This window comes from Corythoichthys intestinalis, chromosome 22 (assembly GCF_030265065.1).
Source record: "Corythoichthys intestinalis isolate RoL2023-P3 chromosome 22, ASM3026506v1, whole genome shotgun sequence".
Taxonomy (NCBI): Eukaryota; Metazoa; Chordata; class Actinopteri; order Syngnathiformes; family Syngnathidae; genus Corythoichthys; species Corythoichthys intestinalis.
The window spans coordinates 32,896,496-32,922,816 of NC_080416.1; the positions used below are offsets into that span (position 1 = coordinate 32,896,496).

The following is a 26,321-nucleotide window of genomic DNA, read 5'->3' on the forward strand; positions in this document are numbered from 1 at the left end:
TCTCTGCAGTTCATCCAGAGTGATCATGGGCCTCTTGGCTTCATCTCTGATCAGTTTTCTCCTTGTTTGAGAAGAAAGTTTGGAAGGACGGCCGGGTCTTGGTAGATTTGCAGTGGTCTGATGCTCCTTCCATTTCAGTATGATGGCTTGCACAGTGCTCCTTGAGATGTTTAAAGCTTGAGAAATCTTTTTGTATCCAAATCCGGCTTTAAACTTCTCCACAACAGTATTTCGGACCTGCCTGGTGTGTTCCTTGGTTTCGATAATGCTCTCTGCACTTGAAACAGAACCCTGAGACTATCACAGAGCAGGTGCATTTATACGGAGACTTGATTACACACATTTGGATTCTGTTTATCATCATCGGTCATTTAGGACAACATTGGATCATTCAGAGATCCTCACTGAACTTCTGGAGTGAGTTTGCTGCACTGAAAGTAAAGGGGCCGAATAATATTGCACGCCCCACTTTTCAGTTTTTTATTTGTTAAAAAAGTTTAAATTATCCAATAAATGTTGTTCCACTTCACGATTGTGTCCCACTTGTTGTTGATTCTTGACAAAAAAATTAACTTTCATATCTTTATGTTTGAAGCCTGAAATGTGGCGAAAGGTTGCAAGATTCAAGGGGGCCGAATACTTTTGCAAGGCACTGTATTTCATGTCATTTGTCAATGGAGCTAGGGCTTTTAATGTTTATATGGTTTAGCGATAGCAATCTCACTACATACATATATAATATGTAATAAATATGAAGTGCGATAGCACTACTCCAGATTGTCCCTAGTTGAATTTATTTTTTGGCTTTTGACCTCAATAGTGAAATTGTAAATTAATTGTATGACAACTGTCTTATTATCCCCTTATAATTATATATTTTCAGGTAGTTCATTCACAACGTCTGAGTGTATGTTGTCGGCGATTAGCCTAGCAATGATCTTAATTGTGGTTGTCAGCCCAAAACCCTCTAAATATATATTAAATGCATCTTACCAGATATAAAATGACTACTACATAATCTGTGGTAGTCGTTTGGAGCCCAGTTTTCTCGTCGAATTGCAGCAGTCAATCTCGCTCTCCTCTCCGGGTCTCTCGGAATACGGTAAAACTTCAAGTCTCTCCGTCTATCTTCTCTGTTTTTGCAACCGACCGCCACACACGACTTCACCATTTTGGTTATTAATGTTAACGAGCAGAAAAACACGCCATAATAGGAGGAATTTACGAAGCGCTAATGCATTAACATGACGAGTATACGGACAACATGGCGCGGGGGTGTGGCTGTGACGTCACGTGAGTAGGGTCTATAATGGTAGGCGTGGCTAGCCGGAAGATTAAAAGACTAATTTCTCGTCATCTGTGCTTTGCTAAATTATTGTATATAGTCGAATCGTCTCAAAATATGATTCTAATTCACATAATAATGCCATTTAAGACTTTTTTTCTCGTGTCATATGCTCTTTAATGTTTTTACTGTGATTTGAAGAGAGTTTATCACTAGGGTCAGGGTTTAGGGTCAAAACCATTTGAAGTGGGAGGGTGGCAGTGAATGAACATTCGTTCAGCCGACCAAGCAGGTGCCAAAAATGGTATGTGTGCAACACTAAACCAATTAATAACGAATGACCGTCCGTGTGTGCGCAGAATGTGCGCCGGCTGCTGCAGAACCCACGCGTGTCGGAAATGGACGCCGTCCGCCTGGTGGCGCTGTACGCCCTGCGCTACGAGCGTCACAGCGCTAGCATCCTGCCCGCCCTCATGGAGCAGCTCACCAGGAGGGGCGTGTCCGAGGCCCGACGCAGGGTATGCCCAACTGTGGTATTTTATCCATCAAACATTAGGGAAAGCGCTAACAATAATCAGCATCATTAACTGTCAATCAGCAAACTGTCAAAATGATGATTATTGACACTTCTTACACAAGGTATACAACAATATGCTGAACTAGAAACTGCAATTTTGGGAGAAATTACACCTGGGTCTTTCCTCAGTGGAGATACAGATCTTAGCCCCACTCAGGTGTAGCAATAGAATGGACAATAATGCCAGTCAATGGAATTAAAGTAAACGCCATTAGAAATGATTGGGAGAATTGGACGTCAATGGCAGCACCCTCCATAAGCGTCAATGCAATCGGGTACATTTGGGGTACACATCCTATTTATATCTGGTCATTTCTTGTTGATTTTGGTGGGGAAAAAAATTCCCATTGAAAATGAATAGGAAAAATTTTGGACGTCCATGAACGTTAATGGTATCAACTTACATAGGCGTCAATGGAATCCAAGTACATTGGCATCAATAAAATGAAAAAATATAATTAAATGCCTTTAGAAATGAATGGGAAATTTGGACGTCCATTGACGTCAATGGCATCACCCTCCATAAGTGTCAATGCAATCGGGGACATTTGGGGTACACGTCCTCTTGATATCTGGTCATTTCCTGTTGATTTGGGAACATTTTTTTTTTTTGCCTTTGACAATGAATGGGAAAAATTTTGGACGTCCATGCACGTCAATGGTATCAACTTACATAGGCGTCAATGGAATCCAAGTACATTGGCATCAATAAAATGAAATAACATAATTAAATGCCATTAGAAATGAATGGGAAATTTGGACGTCCATGGACGTCAATGGTATCACCCTCCATAAGCGTCAATAGAATAATATGCTGAATAAAACAGAGGAACTTCCACTACTTGTTCTGCTATTGCTTCTCTGCCCCCTAGTGGCCAATGTACATACACGTATGACAAATTTCTACTATCAAGGATGTTTTAATACCTACAAATATTTGCAAGCCATAGTTCTTTTTATACATTCTTTGCGTTATCCAGTGAATTTTACAATTAAACTTTTAACAGATTTTAAAAAGTTAATCAAGAGCAGATGGAAAAGAATATCTGTATATGAATTGTAATGGGACAAAATGCAAAAGAAACATGATAATGTTGCGTTGTTGAGTTGTGTCTGCGTGTTTGTCAGATGGTCCAGTGCGTGGTGGAGTACGGCGGCAAGCGAGTCAGGGGAAGCGACCTCATCACGCCGACGGACGCCGTCGCCATCACTAAACAGTTCTTCAAAGGCCTCAAGGTGAGCCACGGCGACTGCGCGTAAACACGCTTCCCGTGACGCCCGCCGGTTGACGTGCGTGCAGGGCGTGGAGAACGTCTACGCGCAACATCAACCTCTTCTTCACGACACGCTGGATCAGCTGATCAAAGGTCGCCTGAAGGACAGTCAGTTTCCTTATCTGGGAGCCAGCAGCCTCAGAGACAGGTGACGGGTCACCGCGGGAGGGGAGGGGGACCGGTCGCCCGTGACGTCATGTGACAGTGGTTGCGCATAGGCCTCAGGATGTCATCGTGTTTGTGATCGGAGGAGCCACCTACGAAGAAGCTTTGTGCGTTTACAACATGAACCGCAGCACGCCCGGTGTTCGAATTGTGCTGGGAGGAAGCAGCATGCTCAACACCAAGAGGTACTTCACTCTTTCAGTGCCATTGACGATCATCGATGTCCATTTGTCCTTTTAGAAATGAGTTCACTCCTGGAGGAAATACGCTAGTTGATAGTAGTTTGCATGTATTGTACAGGCAAAAACTACCATATATAATATTCTTTTTTTTTCTTGTTTTTTGGCAGCCCTTTTAATTTTCATATTAGTCTTAATCTTTTGGACACTAATACTTAGTCTTAGTAATATTTTAGTCATCTCAAAACGTGTCTAGTTTTTGCTCACGAAAACTCAAGACTAATTTGATCTAGTTTTAGTAGACGTTTACTAAAAATGTTTTCGGCGAAAAATTAAAGAATTTGACTCCAAAAATAAATAAAGGTTTTCAACTATTATAACATTGACATACTAGCCCGACCCGGTCATGTGATCGGAAATCGGCCCGATGGCGCAGTTTTTCAGAGGATCGGAATCTGGCGAAAAGAATCGTTTTTTTTTCTCTAAAAAAAAAAAAAAAATTGTTTTTCCAATTCATACAGCCCCACAGCCTCTCACCCTCCCTCCTGCTAAGCAGTGTGGCCAAACCGTCCAGCTTGCGTTTGGTACTTAAGTTAACTATGATTGACAGATTTGTAGCTTTGGTCTCTTCAGAGAAGCTTGGTAGCTCTACGATCAAAGGCACAAATGTGTCGATCATCATTAAACCCGCATAAGTGTGCTGTGGCAACTCATTGTGTAATTGAGACGCTGTTCTCTGCAGCGTGAGCGTCAAAGCGTGAATGGACTGAATGAAACATTTGATAAAGACAAGCGTTTTTCTATGTTAATTAGAGGTGGGAATCTTGGTGGGAATATGTTGGAATATCTGTGCTATCAGGCTGTTTCAGCGGATGGATATAAGCAAACCACGGTCGACAAAACCTTGATAAATGCGCTTTTTTGAAAGTTTCGCGAGCTCTGGCACTCGAAAAATGACTCTCATACCTTTCCTTGCTAAGCTAAAAGGTGCCTTGATGTGCGTTTGTGTGGAAATGTAGTTCATAAACGACAAAACTATTCACCTTCTCACCGAAACTAGTAGAACTCTTCACGGCTTATAATGCCCCCAACTCCTTGAAATAGGAATAAGCAGTTTTCTTGTGCAACAATGAAAAATAAACATATTGGCTGACCCCCCCCCCCCCCCCCCCCCCCAATCTCTGCAGCAATGCTGGCAGCACTCCTGTAACGAGTCACATGACATTTTGGAGGGAAAATGACAAGCAGTACTCAATGTGGACATTTAGGGATTTACGTAGTTCCCATGTGGTGTACTCACTTTTGTTGCCAGGCGTTTAGATATTAATGGCTATATTTTGAGTTGTTTTGAGGGGAAAATAAATGAACTCTATTATATAAGCTGCACACAGACTACTTTTCATTGTGTCAAAGTGTCATTTTGTCAGTGTTGTCCCATGAAAAGATATATCTGCAGAAATGCGAGGTCGTGTACTCACTTTTGTGATACGCTGTGAGTCCACTCAAATTCGCACACACTGGCAAGAGAGCCTCTTGACTACGAAGATTAACTTAGTGATGATTAACACGTTTGTGCCTTTGATCGTAGAACTACCGAGCCTTTACTCGCCAGGTCAAAACTACAAACCTGTCAGTCAGTTTACTTTTTGTCCTAAACGCCAGCTGCACTGGTGACCAAGAAAAGTAGTGGGAGGTCGAGATGAGAGGCTGTATGAGCATGAAGCAGAAAAACATGTTTAATTAAAAACCCGATCATTTTTACCTGATTCCGATCTTCTGAAAAATGGTGCAAAGTGACCATGAAATGCCTCAAAATCAACAGAAAGTGGCCTTATATACCACGACATTAACAGCAAAGCTAACATAGCAGTTTGTCCAGAAATGGTATTTTATCATTATGACTTCATCTTAATTGACTTTGATGGGAGGCTCTCCCTTGCCAATATGGCTACCACCTTGGTGATGAAAGCTCTTTTCATGCTTCTTCTGTGAAAAGACATGAATTTATCACTATTATCATTTGATCAATCACTGCCAAGTCTCCCAGTCCCAAATAACCGGACGTCTACGGGCATCAAGAGCAGCCACTTACAAAGATTTCTCTTTTGCCCTCAGCTTTCTAGAGGAAGTGATGTCATCAACAAGCAGCGGTGGCGAGCGGTCGCAGGGCATTAGTCGCTATAGCAACAGACACTGAGAGCCCAACGAACGCGACGTCTTATAAGTATTTGTCACTTTACGTTTGTCTTTGTTCGATGTAAATCATGTCATTTAACTGTGAATAAAATGAATAGAGGAAAATTCACCATATCATTTTCCAATGTGATGCTATTCCCTGCTCAACATCCACACAAAAAATGCGACTCGAATTATTTTCTTTTATTAAAATTTATTATTTTCGTAAGTCTTACAAAAACAGCCATTTTGTCTAATAAAAAGTACAAACGTCTTACATTGGTCCATTTCGGGACCGACTTGTTGCAAAGAACTTTTGAGAAACGCTTCTTAACAAAAGCTACTTCATGTGACTTGTGTTTCTAACATACTTGAGATTTTCATTTCTAATTTGTGGCCAAAAACCTGTCGTACTTACTGCACTCTGTTATAAAATGACTCTTGTCGTCTATGACCACAAATTAGCATTTTGTTCGCAGTTGGTAGTATCTAAATACAGGTTGTCCCCGGGTTACGACGTATCAGACCTACGTGATTTCCACTCCAACTTCTTGGCCAAGACAGTACAATGACGTATAATACATGTTTTAGGATAGTTATTTTTTAGATTTAGGAGGTATTTAGGGGTACTTAAGGGGTTATTTCCGACTTTGCGAAAATTCGGGTTATGTTCCCGGCTTAGGAACAGAACTTCGTAACCCAGGGGCTACCTGTACTGTATATGGGTGATTCTCATGAAGATAACCTAAACTATGTTTTTAAAGATTTTAAGTATATAGTCCTGAAAACCCGAAAGAGTTCCTTTTTTCGTTGAAAGATGGTCATGTCCATTATGCGGACCAAAATAGTAAGTTGTATGTTTTTTTTAACTGATTTTAGAGTCGTAAGTGCATGTCTGTAATGCGTCCATGAAAAGCTTTATTCAATTCAATACAGCATCATAAATTTTTAATCAAACCCCTAAAAATATATATCAATTTGTTTAAAACTATATAATTGATCAGGTTATGATAAGCTATAATGGTTTCTTGCTTTGTATTAAGAAAAAAAGATATATTTATGGAAAATCTAGTGTCCAAGCATGCAGCTTTCATTACTATTGCACCTGGTCCATGGTCCCTTCATGATCAGACAGTTGTTGTTTTTTATTAAAGTTATTTTTGATCCATTATGCACCATAAAAAAGGCAAAAGACAAGACAAGATTGTTTGGCCTTTTTTCATATCGTTAGTAAGTTGTTAAGTTTATGTGCCTGCTTCCCCACTATATGTGATCATCACCATAATGTTACTTGTATTTAGACATTAAATATTTAACTGTAAATAATATATTAGGGAGTTCAAACTGTTAATGGAAAAAATGACTAAGTCATCATAGCAATCTGCTATTTTAAGCTAGCTTTGGTAAAAGTCCTTCGTTTGGTCTCAACATTGGTAGGGCCGATATAACAGCATAACCTGCATGTACACTTTTTTCTGGGGATGGGACATTAATAAGACTAAACAGATTGGGTTAACGGGGGTCAGGGCTACATATCTCACGAATTGATCAATCGCTAAATGATCAATGCAAAAATAATTCTGTATTGACAAACTAACTTTTATGTGTATTGGTTTAGGTTATAAAACATTGGATTTAAACCTTAGTTTTCAAAAACTTCTAAAACATTTTGAAGTGCAAGACCCTTTATTTAAAAAAACGTTGAGCTATCCAAGAATGGATCCACTTCTGGGAGACACTGGAGCACCCCTACAGTCAAACTAAAGTACTGTACGGTAATTTCAAAGTTATTTGGGGAAAAAATTAATGAAAAAAAATGTGAGCTATCCAAGGACCAATCTACATCTGAGGCATCAAACTACCCAAAGACTCGAACCAAAGTACTCTCATAAAATTTTGATGTGTGATTTCATTTGACAGATTTTTTTTTTCATGTCCATGTTCATGTCAGTGTCTCCCTAAAGTTGACCCATTCCTGGATAGCTTCCAGTTTTTTTAGATAAAGGGACTTGCACTCTGAAGCCACCGCGTTGCATTAGCATAATGCAAACAATGATCCAAATGAGGGACGGCTAGCTTGACTTCATTGTTCCTTGTGTAGGCTGGCCTGACCGCAGTAGTCTGGCAGGTTAGCAAGTTCACACAGTTTAATGTTATGCTAACTCTCATGCAGGTCGGACTTCCAGTAGCAAAATTAGTGGTGTTACCCCCACCTCCACAACATTGACGTCTTTTTAGATTACTTCCGGTAGCTGCTGCTGGCTGAAAAAAACTACTATCCCTCCTCTTTGGAGGAGACGGCATGTTGTCGACATAAATCTGTCGGGACTGTGTGAGTGTGTATGTGCGGCTTACTGGGGTCGGGGGGGTCTAGTTATCAGCCAATCAAACATGCATTTCAGGGGAAAAAAAAGGACCGGAACTTTCAGCAAGTGAAAAGGGATAAATTGAAGTTTGAACATAATGAAAACAATTCTCTTGATAATTGTAGGGTCTATGAGAAGACAATTTAAATTACTTATTTAACTGAACTCATTATATAATGCAAATGAGGTTGCTTAAAAGTTGGTGGGGACAATTTGAACATCCTGAAAAGTTGGTAGTGTTATGTCCTTACCATCCCTATGCAAACCTACGCCCTTGGTTTAAAATTAGTGGTGTTTCCCCCACCTCCACAACATTGGCATCTTTTTACGTTACTTACAGTGGTTGCCGCTGGTCAAAAAAAAAAACTTCTAATAACCCTCCTCTTCGAAGGGGGCGGAAGAGGTGGCATGTTGTCGACGTGAATCTGTCGGGGCTGTGTGAGTGTGCGTCTGAGGGGTGGGGTTTGGGTCAAGTCATCAACATATACAACATGCGTTTGAAGGGGGGAATGGACCGGCACATTCACCAAGTATATAAAGCAAATAAGGTTTCTTTAAAAAAGTTGGTAGTGTAACACTGCTGGCCAAAAGTATTGGCACCCCTGCAATTCAGTCAGATAATGCTCAGTTTCTCCGAGAAAATTATTGCATTTACAAATGCTTTGGTAGTAATATCTTATATTTTGCTTGCAATGAAAAAACACAAGATTTTTTTTTTTTTTTTTAATTAAATCATTATTTTTACACAAAACTCCAAAAATGGGCCGGACAAAGGTATTGGCACCCTTTGAAAAATCATGTGATACTTCTTCGATTTGTGTAATCAACAGCACCTTTTACTTACCTGTGGCACATAACAGGTGGTGGCTATAACTAAATCACACTTAAGTTGACTCAAGACCAAAGAACTGTCTGAGGACTTGAGAAGAAAAATTGTGAGGAAGCATGGGCAAACTCAAGGCTACAACTCCATCTCCAAAGACCTGAATGTTCCTGCGTCTACCGTGCGCAGTGTCATCAATAAGTGTAAAGCCCATGGCACTGTGGCTAACCTCCCTAGATGTGGATGGAAAAGAAAAATTGACGAGAGATTTCAACGAAAGATTGTCCGGATGGTGAATGAAGAACCTCGATTAACATCCAAGCAAGTTCAAGCTGTCCCACAGTCCAAGGGTACAACAGTGTCAACCCATACTATCCGTCTGCGTCTGAATGAAAGGGACTCTATGGTAGGATACCCAGGAAGACCCCACTTCTGACCTAGAGACATAAAAAAAGCCAGGCTGGAGTTTGCCAAAACTTATCCGAGAAAGCCAAAAACGTTTTGGAAGAATATTCTCTGGTCAGATGAGACAAAAGTAGAGCTTTTTTGGAAAGGGCATCATACATAGGTAGTTTACAGGGGGAAAAAAACGAGGCCTTCACAGAAAAGAACACGGTCCCCACAGTCAAACATGGCGGCGGTTCCCTGATGTTTTGCAGTTGCTATGCTTCCTCTGGCACTGGACTGCTTGACCATGTGCATGGCATTATGAAGTCTGAAGACTACCAATAAATTTTGCAACAAATATATGTAAAAACATAAAAATATATATATTTAAAAATATATGTAAAAATGTAGGGCCCAGTGTGAGAAAAAGGAGTCTGCCTCAGGGGTCATGGATCTTCCAGCAGGACAATGACCCAAAAAGGACTAGAAAATCGATTGAGAGAAAGCAGTGGAGACTTCTAAAGTGGCCAGCAACAGTCCAGACCTGAATCCCATAGAACACCTGTGGAGAGATCTGAAAATGGCACCCTTCAAATCTCAGAGACCTGGAGCAGTTGGGCAAAGAAGAATGGTCTAAAATTCCAGTAGAGCATTGTAAGAAACTCACTGATTGATAACGGAAGCGGTTGTTTGCAGCTATTTTGTCTAAAGGTTGTGCTACCAAGAATTAGGCTGAGGCTGCCAATACTTTTGTCTGGCCCATTTATGGAGTTTTGTGTAAAATGATAATGATTTCATTTTTTTTTTCATTCTCTTGTGTTTTTTCACTGCAAGCAAAATATGTATAGATATTAATACCAAATCATTTGTAATTGCAATCATTTTCTGGGAGAAATGGAGCATTATCTGACAGAATTGCAGGGGTGCCAATACTTTTGGCCAGCAGTGTATGTACCTACCGTCCCTATGCAAACCTACACCCTTGCCTTGTTGTAATGCATAGATTTCATGAGAATCACCCACATATCTTTGCCGATTTGGCTGCTGTTGTTTATCCGTATTTTAAGGTCAAGGATTTCCTAGTCAGCACAGCGAAAAAAGAAAAAAAATAAACATTGTTGTGCACGATAAATGTATGAGGTAGCAGTTAGCCAGCGGTTAGCAGCTCTGACAACAGAACATGTGTTGGGCAGGAACTCTGGCGAAAATGCCACTTCCTTAGTGGATGTTCTTGGGGGGAAAAAAAATAAATCCCCAGATGTGTTGACTTCCTTGTGCAGAGAGGAAGTGAGTCAAGACTGGTAGGTTTGAGAAATTCTGGGAACTTAGCAAATCTTTTTGGAACTACTGAACTTCTTCTCAAGTGACAAGAATGAAGTTAACTAGCACCGTACGCTGTTTACATTTCAATTTGTTCGTTTACAGGTCAAAGTGAGAAATCTGCCCGACGACTGTCGACATTTTGAGGAAATCTACCAGATATTCTTCAACCCTTGTGTTTCTTTGTTAGCCGTCGCAAGGCGTTAGCGCTGCGTGGCCTTGTCCGCTTTGGCCTTCTTCTCCTCATCCTCGCTGATGAACAAGAGAGGAAACATTCCCAGAACGCAGCCGATGAAGACGCCGATGGCTTTTCCCTGCAGACGAAATGGACGTTGACAGTCGTCTGTCCTGTCCTGGCCGGATTTGTCTACCCACCATGTGCGAGCTGAGCCGCGTCTGCCACATGTCGGCCTGCTTCGGGGTCAGGTCTGGGACTTGCATGCCCAGTTTGGACGCCAGGGCCTCCACGTAACCCGCCAAGCTAGGTGCGAGGCATTTTTGTTTTTTTCAAGTCAGGGTAGATGTTGAAAGTCAAAAAAATTCTTACCCGAGACCCGCCAAATCGGATACCAGGTTCCCTAGGGCGGCGGCTGCGAAAACACGAAAACAAAAACTGGCACTAAAATGACATCATCAGTATCGCGGAGTACTAAGAAATAGCATTTCTATTAGTTTATCCCAAATAGACGTGCAATCCATTTGAAGCCGGAGGGTTCGTTCATTCGCTGCTGACCCTACCGCTTCAAATGTATTGGACGTCTATGGCACTTTGGGAACTTACCGGCCATGGTGGAGATGCCCAGCGTGATTCCGATAGAAAGCTCGATCTGCGTTCCCTGATAGAAATAAAAACGAGATGAGCGACAGCGACAAGGAGGCAAAGCGCGTCAGTCGGCGTCGCTCACGGCAGAGATCATGATGGCGTTGTCCAGGAAACCGAAGCCGATGAACGGAAGCGTGTTGTGGAACAACACTGAAAACGTAAGAGAATACGAGGCAGTGTGAAATGGTAGGCGTTAGAATCAATGTGTCAGGAAAGACATTTTATATATATGTATATACAGTATACAGTGGGGAGAACAGGTATGTGATACACTGCCGATTTTGCTGGTTTTCCCACTTGCAAAGCATGTAGAGGTCTGTAATTTGTATCATAAGGTCTCTTCAACTGTGAGGGACGGAATCTAATACAAAAATCCAGAAAATCACGTATGATTTTTAAATAATACATTTGCATTTAATTGCATGAAATAAGTATTTGATACATCACAAAACTCGAACTTAATATTTGGTACAGAAACTTTTGTTTGCTATTACAGATACCAAACGTTTCCTGTAGTCCTTGACAAGGTTTGCACACACTGCAGCAGGGATTTTGGCCCACTCCTCGATGCAGATCTTCTCCAGAGCCTTCAGGTTTTGGGGCTGCTGCCGGGCAACACGGACTTTCAGCTCCCTCCATAGATTTTCTATCGGGTTCAGATCTGGTGACTGGCTAGGTCACTCCAGGACCTTAAGATGCTTCTTACGGAGCCACTCTTTAGTTGCCTTGGCTGTGTGCTTTGGGTCGTTGTCATGCTGGAAGACCCAGCCACGACCCATCTTCACTGAAGGAAGGAGGTTGTCAGCCAAGATCTGGCGATACATACCCCCATCCATCCTCCCCTCAATACGGTGCAGTCGTCCTGTACACTTGGCAGAGAAGCGGCCCCAAAAAATGATGTTTCCTCCTCCATGTTTCACGGTTGGGATGGTGTTCTTGGGGTTGTACCCATCCTTCTTTTTCCTCCAAACACAACGAGCCGAGTTTAGACCAAAAAGTTCAATTTTGGTCTCATCCGACCACATGACCTTCTCCCATTGCTCCTCTGGATCATCCAGATGGTAAGTGGCAAACTTCAGACATGTCTGGACATGCACTGGCTTCAGCAGTAGGACCTTGCGTGCGCTGTAGGATTTTAATCAATGACGGCGTAATGTGTTTCCGATGGTTTTCTTCGAGACTCTGGTTCCAGCTCTCTTCAGGTCATTGACCAGGTCCTGCCGTGTAGTTATGGGCTGATCCCTCACCTTCCTCATGATCAGTGATGCCCGACGAGGTGAGATCTTGTATGGAGCCCCAGAACGAGGCAGATTGACCGTCAACTTGAAGTTCTTCCGTTTTCTAATAATCGCTCCAACAGTTGTGACCCTCTCACCAAGCTGCCTGCTTATTTTCCTGTAGCCCATCCCAGCCTTGTACAGGTCTATTATTTTATCCCTGATGTCCTTACACAGCTCTTTGGTCTTGGCCATTGTGGAGAGGTTGGAATTTGTTTGTTTGAGCATGTGAACAGGTGTCTTTTATACAGGCAACAAGTTCAAACAGGTGCAGTTACTTCCGGTAATGAGTGGAGAACAGGAGAGGTTCTGAAAAAAGAACTAAGAGCCGAAATATTTACTAGTTGGTAATGTATCAAATACTTATTTCATGCAGTTAGATACAAATTTATTATTTAAAAATTATACAATGTGATTTTCTGGATTTTTGTATTAGATTCCTTCCCTCACAGTTGAAGAGAACTTATGATACAAATTACAGACCTCTACATGGCTTGCAAGTGGGAAAACCAGCAAAATCGGCAGTGTATCAAATACTTGTTCTCCCCACTGAATATATATGTATGTATATACACACTACCGTTCAAAACTTTGGGGTCACCCAGACAATTTTTTGTTTTCCTTCAAAAGTCACAATTTTATTTTTAAAATGAGTTTCAAAATTAATAGAAAATATAGACAAGACATTGACCAGGTTGGAAATAAGGATTTTTGTTTGAAATAATTTTCTCCTTCAAACTTGGCTTTTATCAAATAATGCTCATTTTGCAACAATTGCAGCTTTGCAGACCTATAGTGTACACGCTGTTAATTTGTTGAGAAGAAGAGAAACTTCACTCCACGCTTCCAGAAGCACCTCCCTCAAGTGGGCACTTCTTGCGTACCATACGGCCAACGCACAACAGCTCAATGGGTCTGAGATCTGTTGACTGTGCTGGCCACTCCATTACAGATAGAATATCAGCTGCATACTTCTTTCCTAAATAGTTCTCGCACAATTTGGAGGTGTGCTTTGGGTCACTATGATGTTGTAGGATGAAATCGACTCCAATCAAGCATTGTCCACAGGGTATGGCATGGTGTTGCAAAATGGAGTGATAGCCTTAATTTAAAATCCCGTTGATCTTGTACAAATCTCCCACTTTACCAGCACCAAAGCAACCCCAGACCATCACATTACCTTCACCATGGTTGACAGATGACATCAGGCACTCTTCCAGGATTTTTTCAGTTGTTCTGCATCTCACAAATGTTCTTCTCTTTGATCCAAAGTCCAAACACCTCAAACTTCGATTTGTCTGTTCATAACACTTTTTCCAATCTTCCTCTGTCCAATGTCTGTGTTCTTTTGCCCAAATTAATTGTTTCCTTTTATTATCCAGTCTCAGATAAAGTTTTTTTCTTTGCCACGCTGCCCTGAAAACCAGGATCCCAGGGTCGTCTCTTCACTGTCAACATTAACACTGGTGTTTTACGGGTACTATTCAATGAAGCTGCTAGATGAGGACCTGCGAGGCATCTATTTCTCAAACTAGAGACTCTTATGTACTTGTCTTCTTGCTCGGTTGTGCAGCGGGGCCTCCCGCTTCTTTCTGCTCTGGTTAGATCTTGTTTGTGCTGCTCTATAAAGGGAGTGGTATACAGCGTTATAGGAAATTTTAAATTTCTTGGCAGTCTCTCTTATGGAATAGCCTTCATTTCTAAGAACAGATTGTCGAGTTTCATGTGAAAGTTGTCTTTTTTCTGGCCATTTTGAGAGTTTAATCAAATCCACAAAAGTGATGCTCCAGATACACAACTAGCTCAAAGGAAGGTCGGTTTTATAGCTTCTCTCACCACCTAAACTGTTTTGAGCTGTGCCAAAATAATTGCACAAGGTTTTCTAATCGCCTATTATCCTTCTAAGGCAACTAGCAAGCACACTGTATCATTAAAACACTGGAGTGATGTTTGGTGTAGATGGGCCTCTTTCCGAAACGACGTAGATATTGCATTAAAACCGGACGTTTCCAGCTTGAATAGTCATTTACCACATTAATAATGAATAGTGTTTTTCTGATTAGTTTAATGTTATTTCCATTGAAAAAAAAACTTTTTCTTTTAAAAAGGAGGAAATTTCTAAGTGACTCCAAACTTTTAATTGGTAGTGTATATACAAAAAAAAGTTAAATTGATGTCAAAGTAGAAACTAAAAATTCTACAAAATATAAAAAAAGAAAAAGAAAAATATAAACAAATAAAATACTTATAGGTGATTAAAATAATATAAATTACTTGAAATTTCAAATGAAAAAACGACAAAATAAAAAGAATCAGTATGAAATGAAAAAAAAAACTGGGAAAATAGTTATACAATGTTGAAATTTAAAAAAATGAAACTATGTAAATAATAAAAATGCAAAAATAAAAGAAAATGGTATATATATAATTTTTTATTATTTTTTTATCTAAAAAGCGTGTTGGAGTGTTTGTGCTAACCATATCTGATTTGTGCAGCAGTTGGTGGTGAAGGTTCCACGGTCTCTATGGAAGAAAGAAAGCAAAATAAATCGGCAATATTTTTTTAAAACTTGTACTTCTAGGGAGTACGACAAAAACAAACAGAAAACCCCCATTTTAACTGATTGACGGCGATATACGGGTCGAAAGTCTATCGACGTCAGTGACGCTGAACATTCTCGATGGAAAAGGAATTAAAATCCCGCCAGGTGAGCCCTTGACACGGAAGTGACGCAAGAGAAAGACGCACCTTGAGCGATGGCGATAGACTCAAAGTTCTGGAGCTCTTTCAGCAAGCAGCTCCTCTCGCCGGCCTGAAGCCGGTAGATGAACTCTTTGGCCCGTTTGGGTGAGTTGAGGGGCTCCCTAGGCTCCTTTCGGCCGTGGGTTCCGAGCTGGCGCTGCCAGGCCACTCGACCCGGGTGGAGCCGAAGCTGAAGCCGAACCGCCGCCGCGCAAAAGCGCAGCATGGCCAGCAAAACGACTCAAATGTTCCGCTCTTTCCTAATCGCTCGATCGGTCTTGCAGCTTCCCCGATTAAAACAAATAAAAACAAACGAAATGACCACTTTGACGAGTCCACTCGGTTGTCGGGCTGGGCGTCCAAGAAGTTGCGAGGTGCGGTCAAGTCACATAGAGTGAAGGAAGTGCACATCCGGTTTTAGCCTTCAGGATAAAACGTCAGGATTCAGCTTTTCCGAAGAGTGACCTTTTTTTTTTTTTTTTTTTTTAACAAAAAATTACAAGAATTAAGACGTAATATAACGGGATCAAAATCGTAATATTACGTGTTAAACTTGTAATACTACTTAACATTATATGTTATGAGAAGAAAGTAATTTTACGTAATATGAGATTAAAACGGACGCAGACTGCAGCTAGCCAAATTAGCTACTAGGTACGACTTTTCATATTAAAGCATTTTATTCTCCACTTATCATAAAGTAATATTTTGTCACGAAACGTTTTCCAAACTTTAATCCCTCAAAATTGCAATATAATGACTGTAAAATTTGCAAATTCTATCGGTAACACACAATATTTTCTGATTTGTTATTTTTGTTGAGTTGCTTAATCGACCAATAATTGCAATGAAACTCATTTACTGACGGAGACGTCAAACCCAGGAATGATTGGACGTCTGTCGCCGTCAATGGCAGCCAATGAGTTAATTTCTAAAATTGATTGAACAGTAGGAAGGTTATCGATGTGTTTGTGAGTTGTCTCTTGACAAAGTTGCTGTGTGCTCATCAACGTAAAAACAAGTCTTTTTTTATTTTTAAATTAACAACTCATTTTTAATGCAACTCAACTCTGCAGCCATGCGTCAACAATTCCACATGTAGCTGCTCAATTTTAACAGCAGACGGCGCCACGAACGTGAAGTCAAGCCTCTACAAGGCAGCCTCCAATAGTGACGTCACTTCCTATAAATAATTCCAAAAATGGCGACCGGCGGATTGAAGCTCAACTTTTGGGAGAATGGCCCTAAACCGGGCGAGTTTTATTCGTTCCCTGGCATCGGCGGTCCAAGTTCGGCTGCAGCTCCGATTCGACGCACATTGTGAGCGCCTAGCTTCCGTCGTCGTATATTTTCCGGTCCATTTCTAAATTTAAGCCGTTTACTTTCGCTTCGAGCGCCGCTGCTGTATCATCGTCGAGCTAATGTTGCTAGGCTAACTGTTGTCAGGATGCCTTTTAACGCTTGTCAGATTTTGTTCAAAATCGTTCATCCGCTTATATTTGTTGATTAAATTAGCAAGCTAACGTTAGCACAGACTGTCATTTAGTAATTTATCGACTTTTTGTTCTTGATTATTGAATTGTAACTAACACGAAACGAAAAAACACTTGTGGCACAATTTGTAACGGGCGTTTACTGTCAGATATTCACGTTTTTAAATTGTTTGAATTGTAATCTTGCTCGCAGGACTCCTATGGTGACGGGAACGTCGGTGCTGGCCGTCAAATTCACGGGCGGCGTCATCATGGCGGCCGATATGCTGGGCTCCTATGGCTCCCTGGCCAGGTTCCGGAACATCTCTCGCCTTATGAAGGTGACGCGTCTTGGCCTTTCATACCATTGAAATTAAGGGGCAAATAGATGTTTGTTAATTCGACCCCTCTCAGTCAAAATGGATTGGGCGTCAAACACCATCGATGACATCAAAACATGAGCATTCACAGCCAGTCTTCCCAATTTAATTATTTGGACATCTGTCATTGTCAATGGCAGGTAATGTGTTAAGGGCCGCAGCACAGGTGTCAAACCAATTCCAGAAAGGGCCAAGTGGGTGCACGTTTGCTTTCCAACCAATGAAGAGGACACCTTTTCACCAATTAGAACTTTTACATGTGTAATCAGTTAAACTTTGTCAGGTGCTGCTTGTTTCAGCAGGGAGTTCTTTGGTTAAACTCTCTGCGTTGTATCGGTTGGGACAAAATCAAGCACCCACTTGGCCCTTTCTGGAATCGGTTTTACACCTGTGGGCTGCAGCTATCGAATATTTTAGTAGTCGATTAATCGATGGACTAGTTAGTTCGAATAATTGGGCATTCGGATAAGGAACATGAAAAATTAAAATACCTGAGCTGAGCCTCAAACGGTATATATAAATTTTTTAATGAGGATTTATGTACATCTAAAGAACAATTGGCTAACTTACATAGAAAAATTCCGCTAGCTTAAGTGCTATAAAATAATAAAGTTTGTTTTTGTTTACAATGCTCTTAACAAATAGTTCAGACACATATTCCCACAAAAAAACTGCTAAATATACCTATAAACTAAATTATGAATGAATTAAAAAACATTAGCTCATACAATAACTTGGCGTATGTGGGTCTTAACAGGGAGCAGATGGATTCAGCCATGTGAAAAAAGACAGACCAGATGGCAGTGTATCCACCCTTATCAATAAAACTAAATGCAAACACTTTCATAATAAATCATTACAACGCCACTTTAATTAAATGAATACTCGAAGCAACAAAAGTTAATTCAAATATATTTTTGTAATCGAATACTCGAGTGAACCGATTAATCGTTGCAGCACTAAATAAGTTGGTACAGTATAAGGGCAGACAGTCTAATTGATCGGTCGCCAAATGGCACAAGTTGTCAAATTGATTGGTCCCCAGTAGTGCTGCAACGATTAATCGATTAATTCGAGTATTCGATAAGAAAAAAAGATTCAAATTAAATTTTGCTGCTTCCAGTATACGTTTGATTGATGTGGTGTTGTAATGGTTTGTTTTGAACGTGTTTGCATTTAGTTTTATTGATTTGGGTGAATACACTGCCCTCTAGTCTGCCTCATTTCACGTGGCTGAATACAGCTGCTCCCTGTTTAGACCAACATAAGCTGAGTTTTTGTTCTAGCTTATGTTTTTTAATGCATTCGTAAAGTTGTTTATAGGTATATTTCACCGTTTTTTGTGGGAATATGTGTCTGAACCATTTGTTAAGAACATTGTTAAAAAAAAAAAAAAAAAAAAAAGCTTTTTATAGCATTTAAGCTAGCGGACTTTTGTTATGTAAGTTAGCCAATTGTTATTTTGTTGTAATAAAATTACAGAGTGATTCTTCAAACCATGCAGAATAGCACTTTCATTTAAAATTAAATGAAAATACCTGAGCTTAGTCTCAAACGGTATAAAAAAACGTAAATGAGGATCTAAATACGACAAAACAATAGTTTGCTAACTTGCACAGCAAAAGTCTGCAACTTAAATGCTATAAAGTGCTTTTTTTTTTTTTTTTTTAAACAATGCTCTTAACGAATCATTCAAACACATGTTCCCACCAAAAAAACTTCTAATCTTTATTTATTATTAAAAATTTATGAATGCATAAAAAAATAGTAGCTAAAAAAAAAACTTGCCTTATGTTGGTCTTAACAGAGAGCAGCTGGATTTAGCCATGTTAAATGAGTTATGTCATATTCACTGTTGCCACTAGAGGAAGGCTATTCACCCAACTCAATAAACCATTACAATGCCACTCTAATTAAACGAATCCTCGAAGCATCAAAATTTGATTTGAAGCTTTTTTCTAATCAAATTACTCGAGTTATTCGATTAATCGTTGCAGCACTAAAATTGATTAGTTGCCAGATGAAGTCAGAGCAAAAAAAGTCAAATGTACTGGTTGTTAGTCATTGTTCGGGCACAAACATCTAATGGACTAGATGTCTTACGTCCTCATTGACAGTCAGTGAGTTCAATATTTTTGGTTTTAAGGTTGATGTATGTTTCAGGTGAACGAAAGCACCATCCTGGGCGCTTCCGGCGACTACGCCGACTACCAGTACCTCAAGCAGGTCATCGAGCAGATGGTGTAAGTGTCCATTCTTGGTTTTGAAAGCCTAAAGTGTACTGTAGGAGAGGAATGAAAATTGAGCTGTATTTTGCAACAGCATTGACGAGGAGCTGGTGGGCGACGGACACAGCTACAGCCCCAAGGCCATGCACTCATGGCTCACCAGGGTCATGTACAACCGCCGCTGTAGGATGAACCCGCTCTGGAACACCGTCGTCATCGCCGGATTCTACCACGGACAAAGGTCTGACCGATCGGTCGCCCTTAATGTTAACCAACAAGTTAACAAATATACATAAAGCATTGCATAAATGTATGATAGTAGTAGTAATTCAATTGGAAATGGAGCTAAAATTCCACAATAAAAAAATTTAATAATTTTTTAAAATGCACAAGAAAAAAGTAAATACAGGAAATACTAAAAATATAAAGTACTATTTACAAAAAAATAAAGAAAATTAAATCAAAATATTTTTTCGGGGAAATTTCCAAACTCAAAAAAAACATTTTTAAAATTTTCTAATTGTTGCATTTTTAAAAACTTTTTCTGAATATATTTTTTTATCATTACTATTTTTATGTACAGTGATTCCTTGTTACCTCAAGCTTCAAACTTGGTACCCTCAGTCCATCATGGATTTTTTTCCTGTCAAAAAATACACTATTTTATTTAAAATTGTTAAGATGTATGCATTTATACATGTACCAGTGACGTGCGGTCAGGGGAGGCAGGTGAGGCAGAGCCTCACCTGTCATCATGACAAAAAAATAATTATAGCATCAAATTTATATGAATATTTGTCCATTGCTCTTTATGTATGACTCATTTCAAACATTTTTTATAGTCAAAATCGCTGAATTTGCCTTTTTCCTGTTCAAATAAAGAAATGAAACGAGAGGTGCGGCAGCAACGAGTAAAGCCTCACCTCTGATTGCGCAATCCATAACAAACTGGGTTGATACATGGAATTGGAGCGTGCTGGTTGCCGTACATCTGCATGTCGCCGTTATAATGTTTCCAGATACGTTTATTTGACCTGATTTTCCACATTCTGGCTAATGTCTTTATCCCTTAAAGTTTAATGTTTGTTAACGACATATTTAGTTTTGCTAATGGGACATAAAACCGCAGTGAAAAGGCACATGCTGCCGCACTGCAAGGGGGCGTACGTGAAACTGGACTTTCCGTTAAATGTGGACGCGGTTAACACAACACCAGAGCTAGAAGGTTTGCTTCAAACTACGGGACAGAAGATAACTCGCGCTTTTCAAACGGACTGGTACACCCGAAAAGACTGGCTATGTGGCTGTCCTTCGAAAAATCGCCTTTGCTGCTTTCCCTGCCTTTTCTTCTCAACTTGTGCCAATGTCTGGACTAACACGAGATATTGTGACATTAAAAAACTACGACGAAACCTCAGCAAACATGAGAGCTCGACCACTCACATTCAAAGCCTGATTGCTTTAAAAACTTTTGGAAGCTCAAGGATCGATTTGGCTTTGACGAACAGCGGAAGCTCAACGGTAGCATCCTCAAAAGTTAAGGTAAAGAAAAGAGTTTGAAAGACCTCATTAATGCAACCTGCATCCTAGCTAAACAGGAGTTAACATTTCGTGGTAACGATGAGCGTGTAAGCTCTTCTAAACGTGGCATATATGTAGAACGATTACATGGTTTTGCTGAGAAAGATGAAAGGTTAGCTAGACTTTTGGACACATCCACTGTGTTTTCTGGTTTGTCAAATAGAACACAGAACGATCTAATTGAAGCAATCCTCTCCATTGAGGCGGAGAGATTTTTTTTTAAAGTAAAGGAAAATAAGGAGGACTTTTACAAAAAGGGCGTAGGTTTGCATGGGGACGGTAGGGACATAACACTACCAACTCTTCAGGGTGCTAAAATTGTCCCCACCAACTTTTAAGCAACCTTACCTTTTTTGCATGATATAATGTTCAGTTATATAGAGAATTTAGATCTTTCAATAGTTCCATATGTTGTAAGGATAGAATTGACCCTACCATTATTAAGTGAAATATTTTCATTATGTTTGTTTGCTAATAAAAACCAGACATTTATTCAGGAAGTTTTCAAAATGTTTCTTTAGTATTTTTTGAAAACAAAGATTTGAATCGAACAGTGTATCATCTGAACCAATGCATGTAAAAGTTATTATCAGAAGATAAGGATTTATTTTGCATTGATTATTTTGCCTATTAATTAATTAGGTTCATATACATGAGAAATGTGGCCCTTTGCCCCCTGCATCCAATCTGTTTGGTGTAATTAATGTCCCGTCCCCAGCAAAAAGTGTACCTACATGCAGGTTATGCTGTTATATCGTCCCTACGAATGTTGATACCAAACCTATGCCCTTCCAAAGTAATGCCGGTTTTTGTGGTGAAGGACAGGCGCAAGAGCACAAACAGTTTTCATTTCAATCTTATATATATATTAAAAAAAAAGAGCTTAGACCAAGAAAAATACAATAGAATATTTAAAAACTAAATTTTGGCCTTAAATAAAATATTCTTTGCTAAACAAAAAGTGTGAAAAGAAAAACAATCTGTAATAAATTGATTAAAGTATCAGAATTAAAAGTTTTAAAAACAACTGAATATTTCACTAAAGGTCAGAATTGAATTCTGTGGCTTTGTACACCACTCTTTACTCTTTTATGTTGCATGAATTATAGAATTGCGACGACCAACACATTGAGGGTGTGGGGCAAATGCATGTTATTTTCTTACTTTTACGTATCGATAATATGTACCGTGTGTGCGTGTTTTGTGAAGAATGCTGATGAGATATGAAATAACCAGTAGCCAATTGAATAAGCTACCGTTTTTGGTTTATATATTTGGAAATCTGACACTAAAGGAGTCAGTGCCTCACCAACCATGAACCTCACTGCACGTCACTGACATGTACATATTATTGTTTTCCTTTATCTATATATCTCATTGGGGTGTGCCATCTTGGGCACCCCAACATTCGATTCGATTACAATTCAGGGTGCTACGATTTGTTTATTGTACGATAATCACGGTATTGACGATCACGATTATCGATGCATCGTACATTACTAACTAATGAAGTACCCAAACAAATTTGTGTCCATTATTTATTTAAAATATCCTAATGATTATACAGGAACAATGGAAACATGCCCATACAACAAAAAGCTGCCAAGGAATTGCAAAAACACTAACCATTTTAAAGGCAGTACTTATTTTTCAATGTGCCTATACAGCACACGCTGACCTTCAGATGCTCTTTTTCACAGGAAGGTGCAAAAACATTAGCTGTTTCAAAGGCAGTACTTTTTTCTCTCAACAATACAATAAAATTTACACTGGTGGAATGAATTCCACATTTTCTGGAAACAAACCAAGTGTCATTAGAAATAGGACTTCTTTTAACCAATATACTTTGTTTTCACACAGATTTGTGTTTGCCTGTTTGTAGTGTTACCACGTTCTGCATCTTTTGTACACCACCAAAAAATGCACAACTTGACATGGAAATACATGTTAGTGAAGTCGCTAATTAGCATAACGCTCGGCGCTAACTAGTAACATCTCAAAAACAACCAAAAAAAAAGTTAATCAGTACAGGAGGGTTCGTGTACTCACCTGTGATAGACGGACACGGGACTTGTCAAAACAATAGGGACTTTTTCCAATTAACACGACTTGAACCTACTGCTGGACAACTGAAAGACAAGAGCAACAAACTATCTGTCTTCCCCTCTCGCCCTAAAAAATAACTTGCGCATAGAAGAGGACCCAAAGCGCAACCGCCGGGTCGGTCCCTGCCTGTCTCATACATAAATTTATTTTCGAGTCTTTTGAAAAGGAGTAAATCTTTCGCTCGGTAACCAGCAGCATCCATCATCACGTTGTGCATGCATCCGTTAAAGGTGTGCTGGCGGCAGACGTGTCTTGAATTGCGTTCCGTTCCTAGCGGCTGTCATATTAGTTATTAGGGGAAAAATCATCGTTTTTGAACATTTATGAATCGTAATCGAATCGTCATGTGTCAAATCGCGATGCATCTAAAAAAAATTTTTTGGGCACTCTCTTCATATCTCATTTATATCATAATTTTCACATTTGCAGTGTTTAAAAACCATTTGTTAAAGTATACGTTTTTGTTTTTTGTTTTTTTGTTTTTTTGAGGAAAAAAAGGGAAACAACATGTCTTGCATGTATTTCTTTCCAGTGCTGTTTAAGCTGAGTAAATACATTGAGCATTGTAAATAAGCTCCGCCTCTACGTGGCGGATTTTTTATTTTCACGGGGGGTGCACATTTGGTCAAAAGTTTTTAGATTCTGTCATTCATCTGAGTGGTGCAAAATCTCAAGACTCGTGACCCTTTCTGTATTTCGCCGATGCTTTGCGATGTATGTTTGTTAAATGTAAATTCAGGCGTTGAGGTGTTGCGAGTTGGCATTTTGCACATTTTGCACATTTTTTTTGCAGTTTCCTGGGTTACGTGGACAAACTGGGTGTGGCTTACGAGGCACCCTCAGTAGCCACCGGCTATGGCGCCTACTTGGCTCAGGTGGGTGACTCCCCTCCTCGGTGTCGGCGTCCGGGCGAGCTCGGCGTATAACCTTTTGCGCGTCTGCAGCCGCTGATGCGGGACGCTCTGGAGAAGCAGCCGGAGTTGAGCAAAGATGAAGCTCGCCGGCTGATCGACCGCTGCCTTAAAGTTCTCTACTACAGAGATGCACGCTCATACAACAGAGTGAGTAATTTGTTTGTTTCCAGACCTCTTTCACTTCAAACAGGTGAAATATTCTGAAGGAAAGCAGACTCGTATTGTTTCAAAATAAGACTTAAGACTACTTTGGAAAGAAAGATCACTAGCAATGCCAGTTTTCCTATCACTTGCAGACCACACCAGCAACAGGAACACAGTAAAATTATAATATATGTGGCGGAAAACGCAGACGAGGCTGAAAAAGCAGTTTCTGCTCTTGCACCCCTCTTTTGAAAAAAACTGCTGTATTTTAAGCCAAAAGAACTGTTGTTTGATAGAACAATATGTCTATATGCTGCTATAGCAGATTCATGGCGCATCAAGTCCCTGAACTATTTTTAGTTTGTCCGTTTTACCCTGTAAACCCCGGTTTACAGACGTCGCGCAGCCGCTTTTGTTTCAACCTAGCCATAGAAAGAAGGTAAGTAACCGTGTTTATTATTCGTCATTTTTAGCTTAGAATCATTCATTCGACGTCTAATATTTAGCTTAAAAAATTTTTTTTTTAAAACACAAAAAAATTATTCACTCGCATATTTTAAACTTTTACAAATTACGTCACAATGAAAAAATTAGCAACTGTAAAAAATTCACGGATATCTACATCATAACTATCGCTTAATTGTATTTTTTTTTTCATTACTGTCGCATTTTCCCCAGTATTTTAGATGATTATCGATCCAAACAAAGAAAAATTGAAAAAAAAAAGTTTAAAAGGGTAAATGTATGAAAATGAAAATCTCAACCACTCCTTGATGTCTGCGATTTCTGCATCGCGACCCTTGTTATATTACCATGTTTTACCCATAAAATCTCCCAAAAATCCAGCTGTGGCCAATCCCAGCTGTGTCTTGACACTCACTGATACATGCTACATGGAGAATTTGGATCGAAACAAGGTAAGTACTTGATAATATCTCGTTAAAATCATGGCGTCTTTAATTCTGCTCTTTCATGCTCTCACCTCCAGATAAGGTTTCACGGTTTAAAAAATAAATATTTTTTTTAAAATACCCTCCTGTTCAAAATTTTTCTTCCCCCAGAAAATTGAGCTTTTAAGCTTTTCAATGATGTGTCACACGTGCGTATCGGACAATTTTGAAAGTTGGCCAAATTTGGGGTCTCAGAGCGGAACTTTAAGTCACCTGAGTGTTTTCCTTTTTTCAAAGTGATAAAACGGACAAATTAAAAATAGTTCAGAGACTTGATGCGCCATGAATCTGCTATGGCAGCATATCGACATATTGTTCTATCAAACACAACAGTTCCTTTGGCTTAAAATATAGCAGTTTATTTCAAAGAGGGGTGCAAGAGCAGAAACTGCTTTTTCAGCCTCGTCTGTGTTTTCCGCCATATGTATATATACATATGTTTAATTTTTATAAAATATTGTATACTCAATAATAGGGCACTCATTTAAATATAATTTATATATCATATAAATTTTAAACAATTGTTTTTAATTGAAATTTAATCAATTACAGTTGAAAATGGTACCAAAAATAAAACAAATACAAAGATATTTATATTATTAATATTAAAAATAAATAATTACCAAAAATAGACACTTGCCCCGTGAAAGGTTTATTAATATTATTTTTTTTACACAAGTGTGTATCATATCTTAAATCTAAAGTATTTTTTGCACTCCATATCGTTTTTAAAATGAATTTTTCCAATAGTACAATTTGAAAACGGCTGTCAGAAAATTGACTAAATTACGCCACCGCCGCTCCCAGTCCAAACCGATTGGACGTTTAACGTTTGTCGTTTCAGTATGAGGTTGCCGTCGTAACGGAGGAGGGCGTGGAGATCTTGGGCCCGCTGTCTTCTGAAACTAACTGGGACATCGCGCACATGGTCAGGTGAGGGTCAAAGGTCACACCAGCTTCCCGAGGTCAAATGAAAGCGGCACGAGTACCCGTTCTTGTTCTTTTTGTTTGCAGGGGCTTCGAGTGAACACAAGGGGGAGCCACGCTTTGTTTTCATGCAAATGTTTGTTTCTTGCCACTTTTGTATCATTTAAATAAATGTGTTCAATCAAAGATTGCTTTATTATCTTTTGTAGTTTATATTCCTGTATC

At 39.6% G+C, this 26,321-nt stretch overlaps 3 protein-coding genes across 6 annotated transcripts in view; 2 read left to right on the forward strand and 1 right to left on the reverse strand.

Moving 5' to 3' along the window:
- The window catches only part of vps45 (vacuolar protein sorting 45 homolog), an 18,888-nt gene extending 13,100 nt beyond the window's left edge, over positions 1–5,788 (forward strand). For all 3 annotated transcript variants that reach the window (XM_057828304.1, XM_057828303.1, XM_057828305.1), the window contains 5 exons: positions 1,645–1,803; positions 2,991–3,098; positions 3,163–3,284; positions 3,355–3,486; positions 5,596–5,788. In XM_057828304.1, coding sequence (XP_057684287.1) covers positions 1,645–1,803; positions 2,991–3,098; positions 3,163–3,284; positions 3,355–3,486; positions 5,596–5,677 — 603 coding nt within the window. In that variant the 3' untranslated portion in view covers positions 5,678–5,788. The remainder of the gene's footprint in view (positions 1–1,644; positions 1,804–2,990; positions 3,099–3,162; positions 3,285–3,354; positions 3,487–5,595) is intronic.
- Positions 3,282–15,785, reverse strand: tmem65 (transmembrane protein 65). Of its 2 annotated transcripts, XR_009061901.1 has the most exons (8): positions 15,401–15,785; positions 15,130–15,174; positions 11,457–11,524; positions 11,333–11,387; positions 11,099–11,141; positions 10,927–11,032; positions 5,573–10,865; positions 3,282–3,555 (listed from the first exon to the last, which is right to left on the reverse strand). XR_009061901.1 is itself a non-coding variant. In XM_057828306.1 (7 exons), the coding sequence occupies exons 1-7, from the start codon at positions 15,618–15,620 to the stop codon at positions 10,755–10,757; spliced, it is 648 nt and encodes a 215-aa protein (XP_057684289.1). In that variant the 5' UTR covers positions 15,621–15,785; the 3' UTR covers positions 4,702–10,754. The 2 variants fall into 2 exon arrangements, 1 of the variants encoding a protein (XP_057684289.1); XM_057828306.1 differs by lacking the exon at positions 3,282–3,555 and having other exon boundaries at positions 4,702–10,865.
- A 776-nt stretch (positions 15,786–16,561) lies between these two features.
- On the forward strand, positions 16,562–26,298 carry psmb4 (proteasome 20S subunit beta 4). The gene is made up of 8 exons (XM_057827594.1): positions 16,562–16,714; positions 17,081–17,207; positions 19,410–19,489; positions 19,569–19,715; positions 23,955–24,036; positions 24,106–24,222; positions 26,014–26,102; positions 26,184–26,298. Exons 1-8 carry the CDS (start codon positions 16,596–16,598, stop codon positions 26,194–26,196), a joined length of 774 nt encoding a protein of 257 aa, XP_057683577.1. The 5' UTR covers positions 16,562–16,595; the 3' UTR covers positions 26,197–26,298.
- Positions 26,299–26,321: the final 23 nt, after the last annotated feature.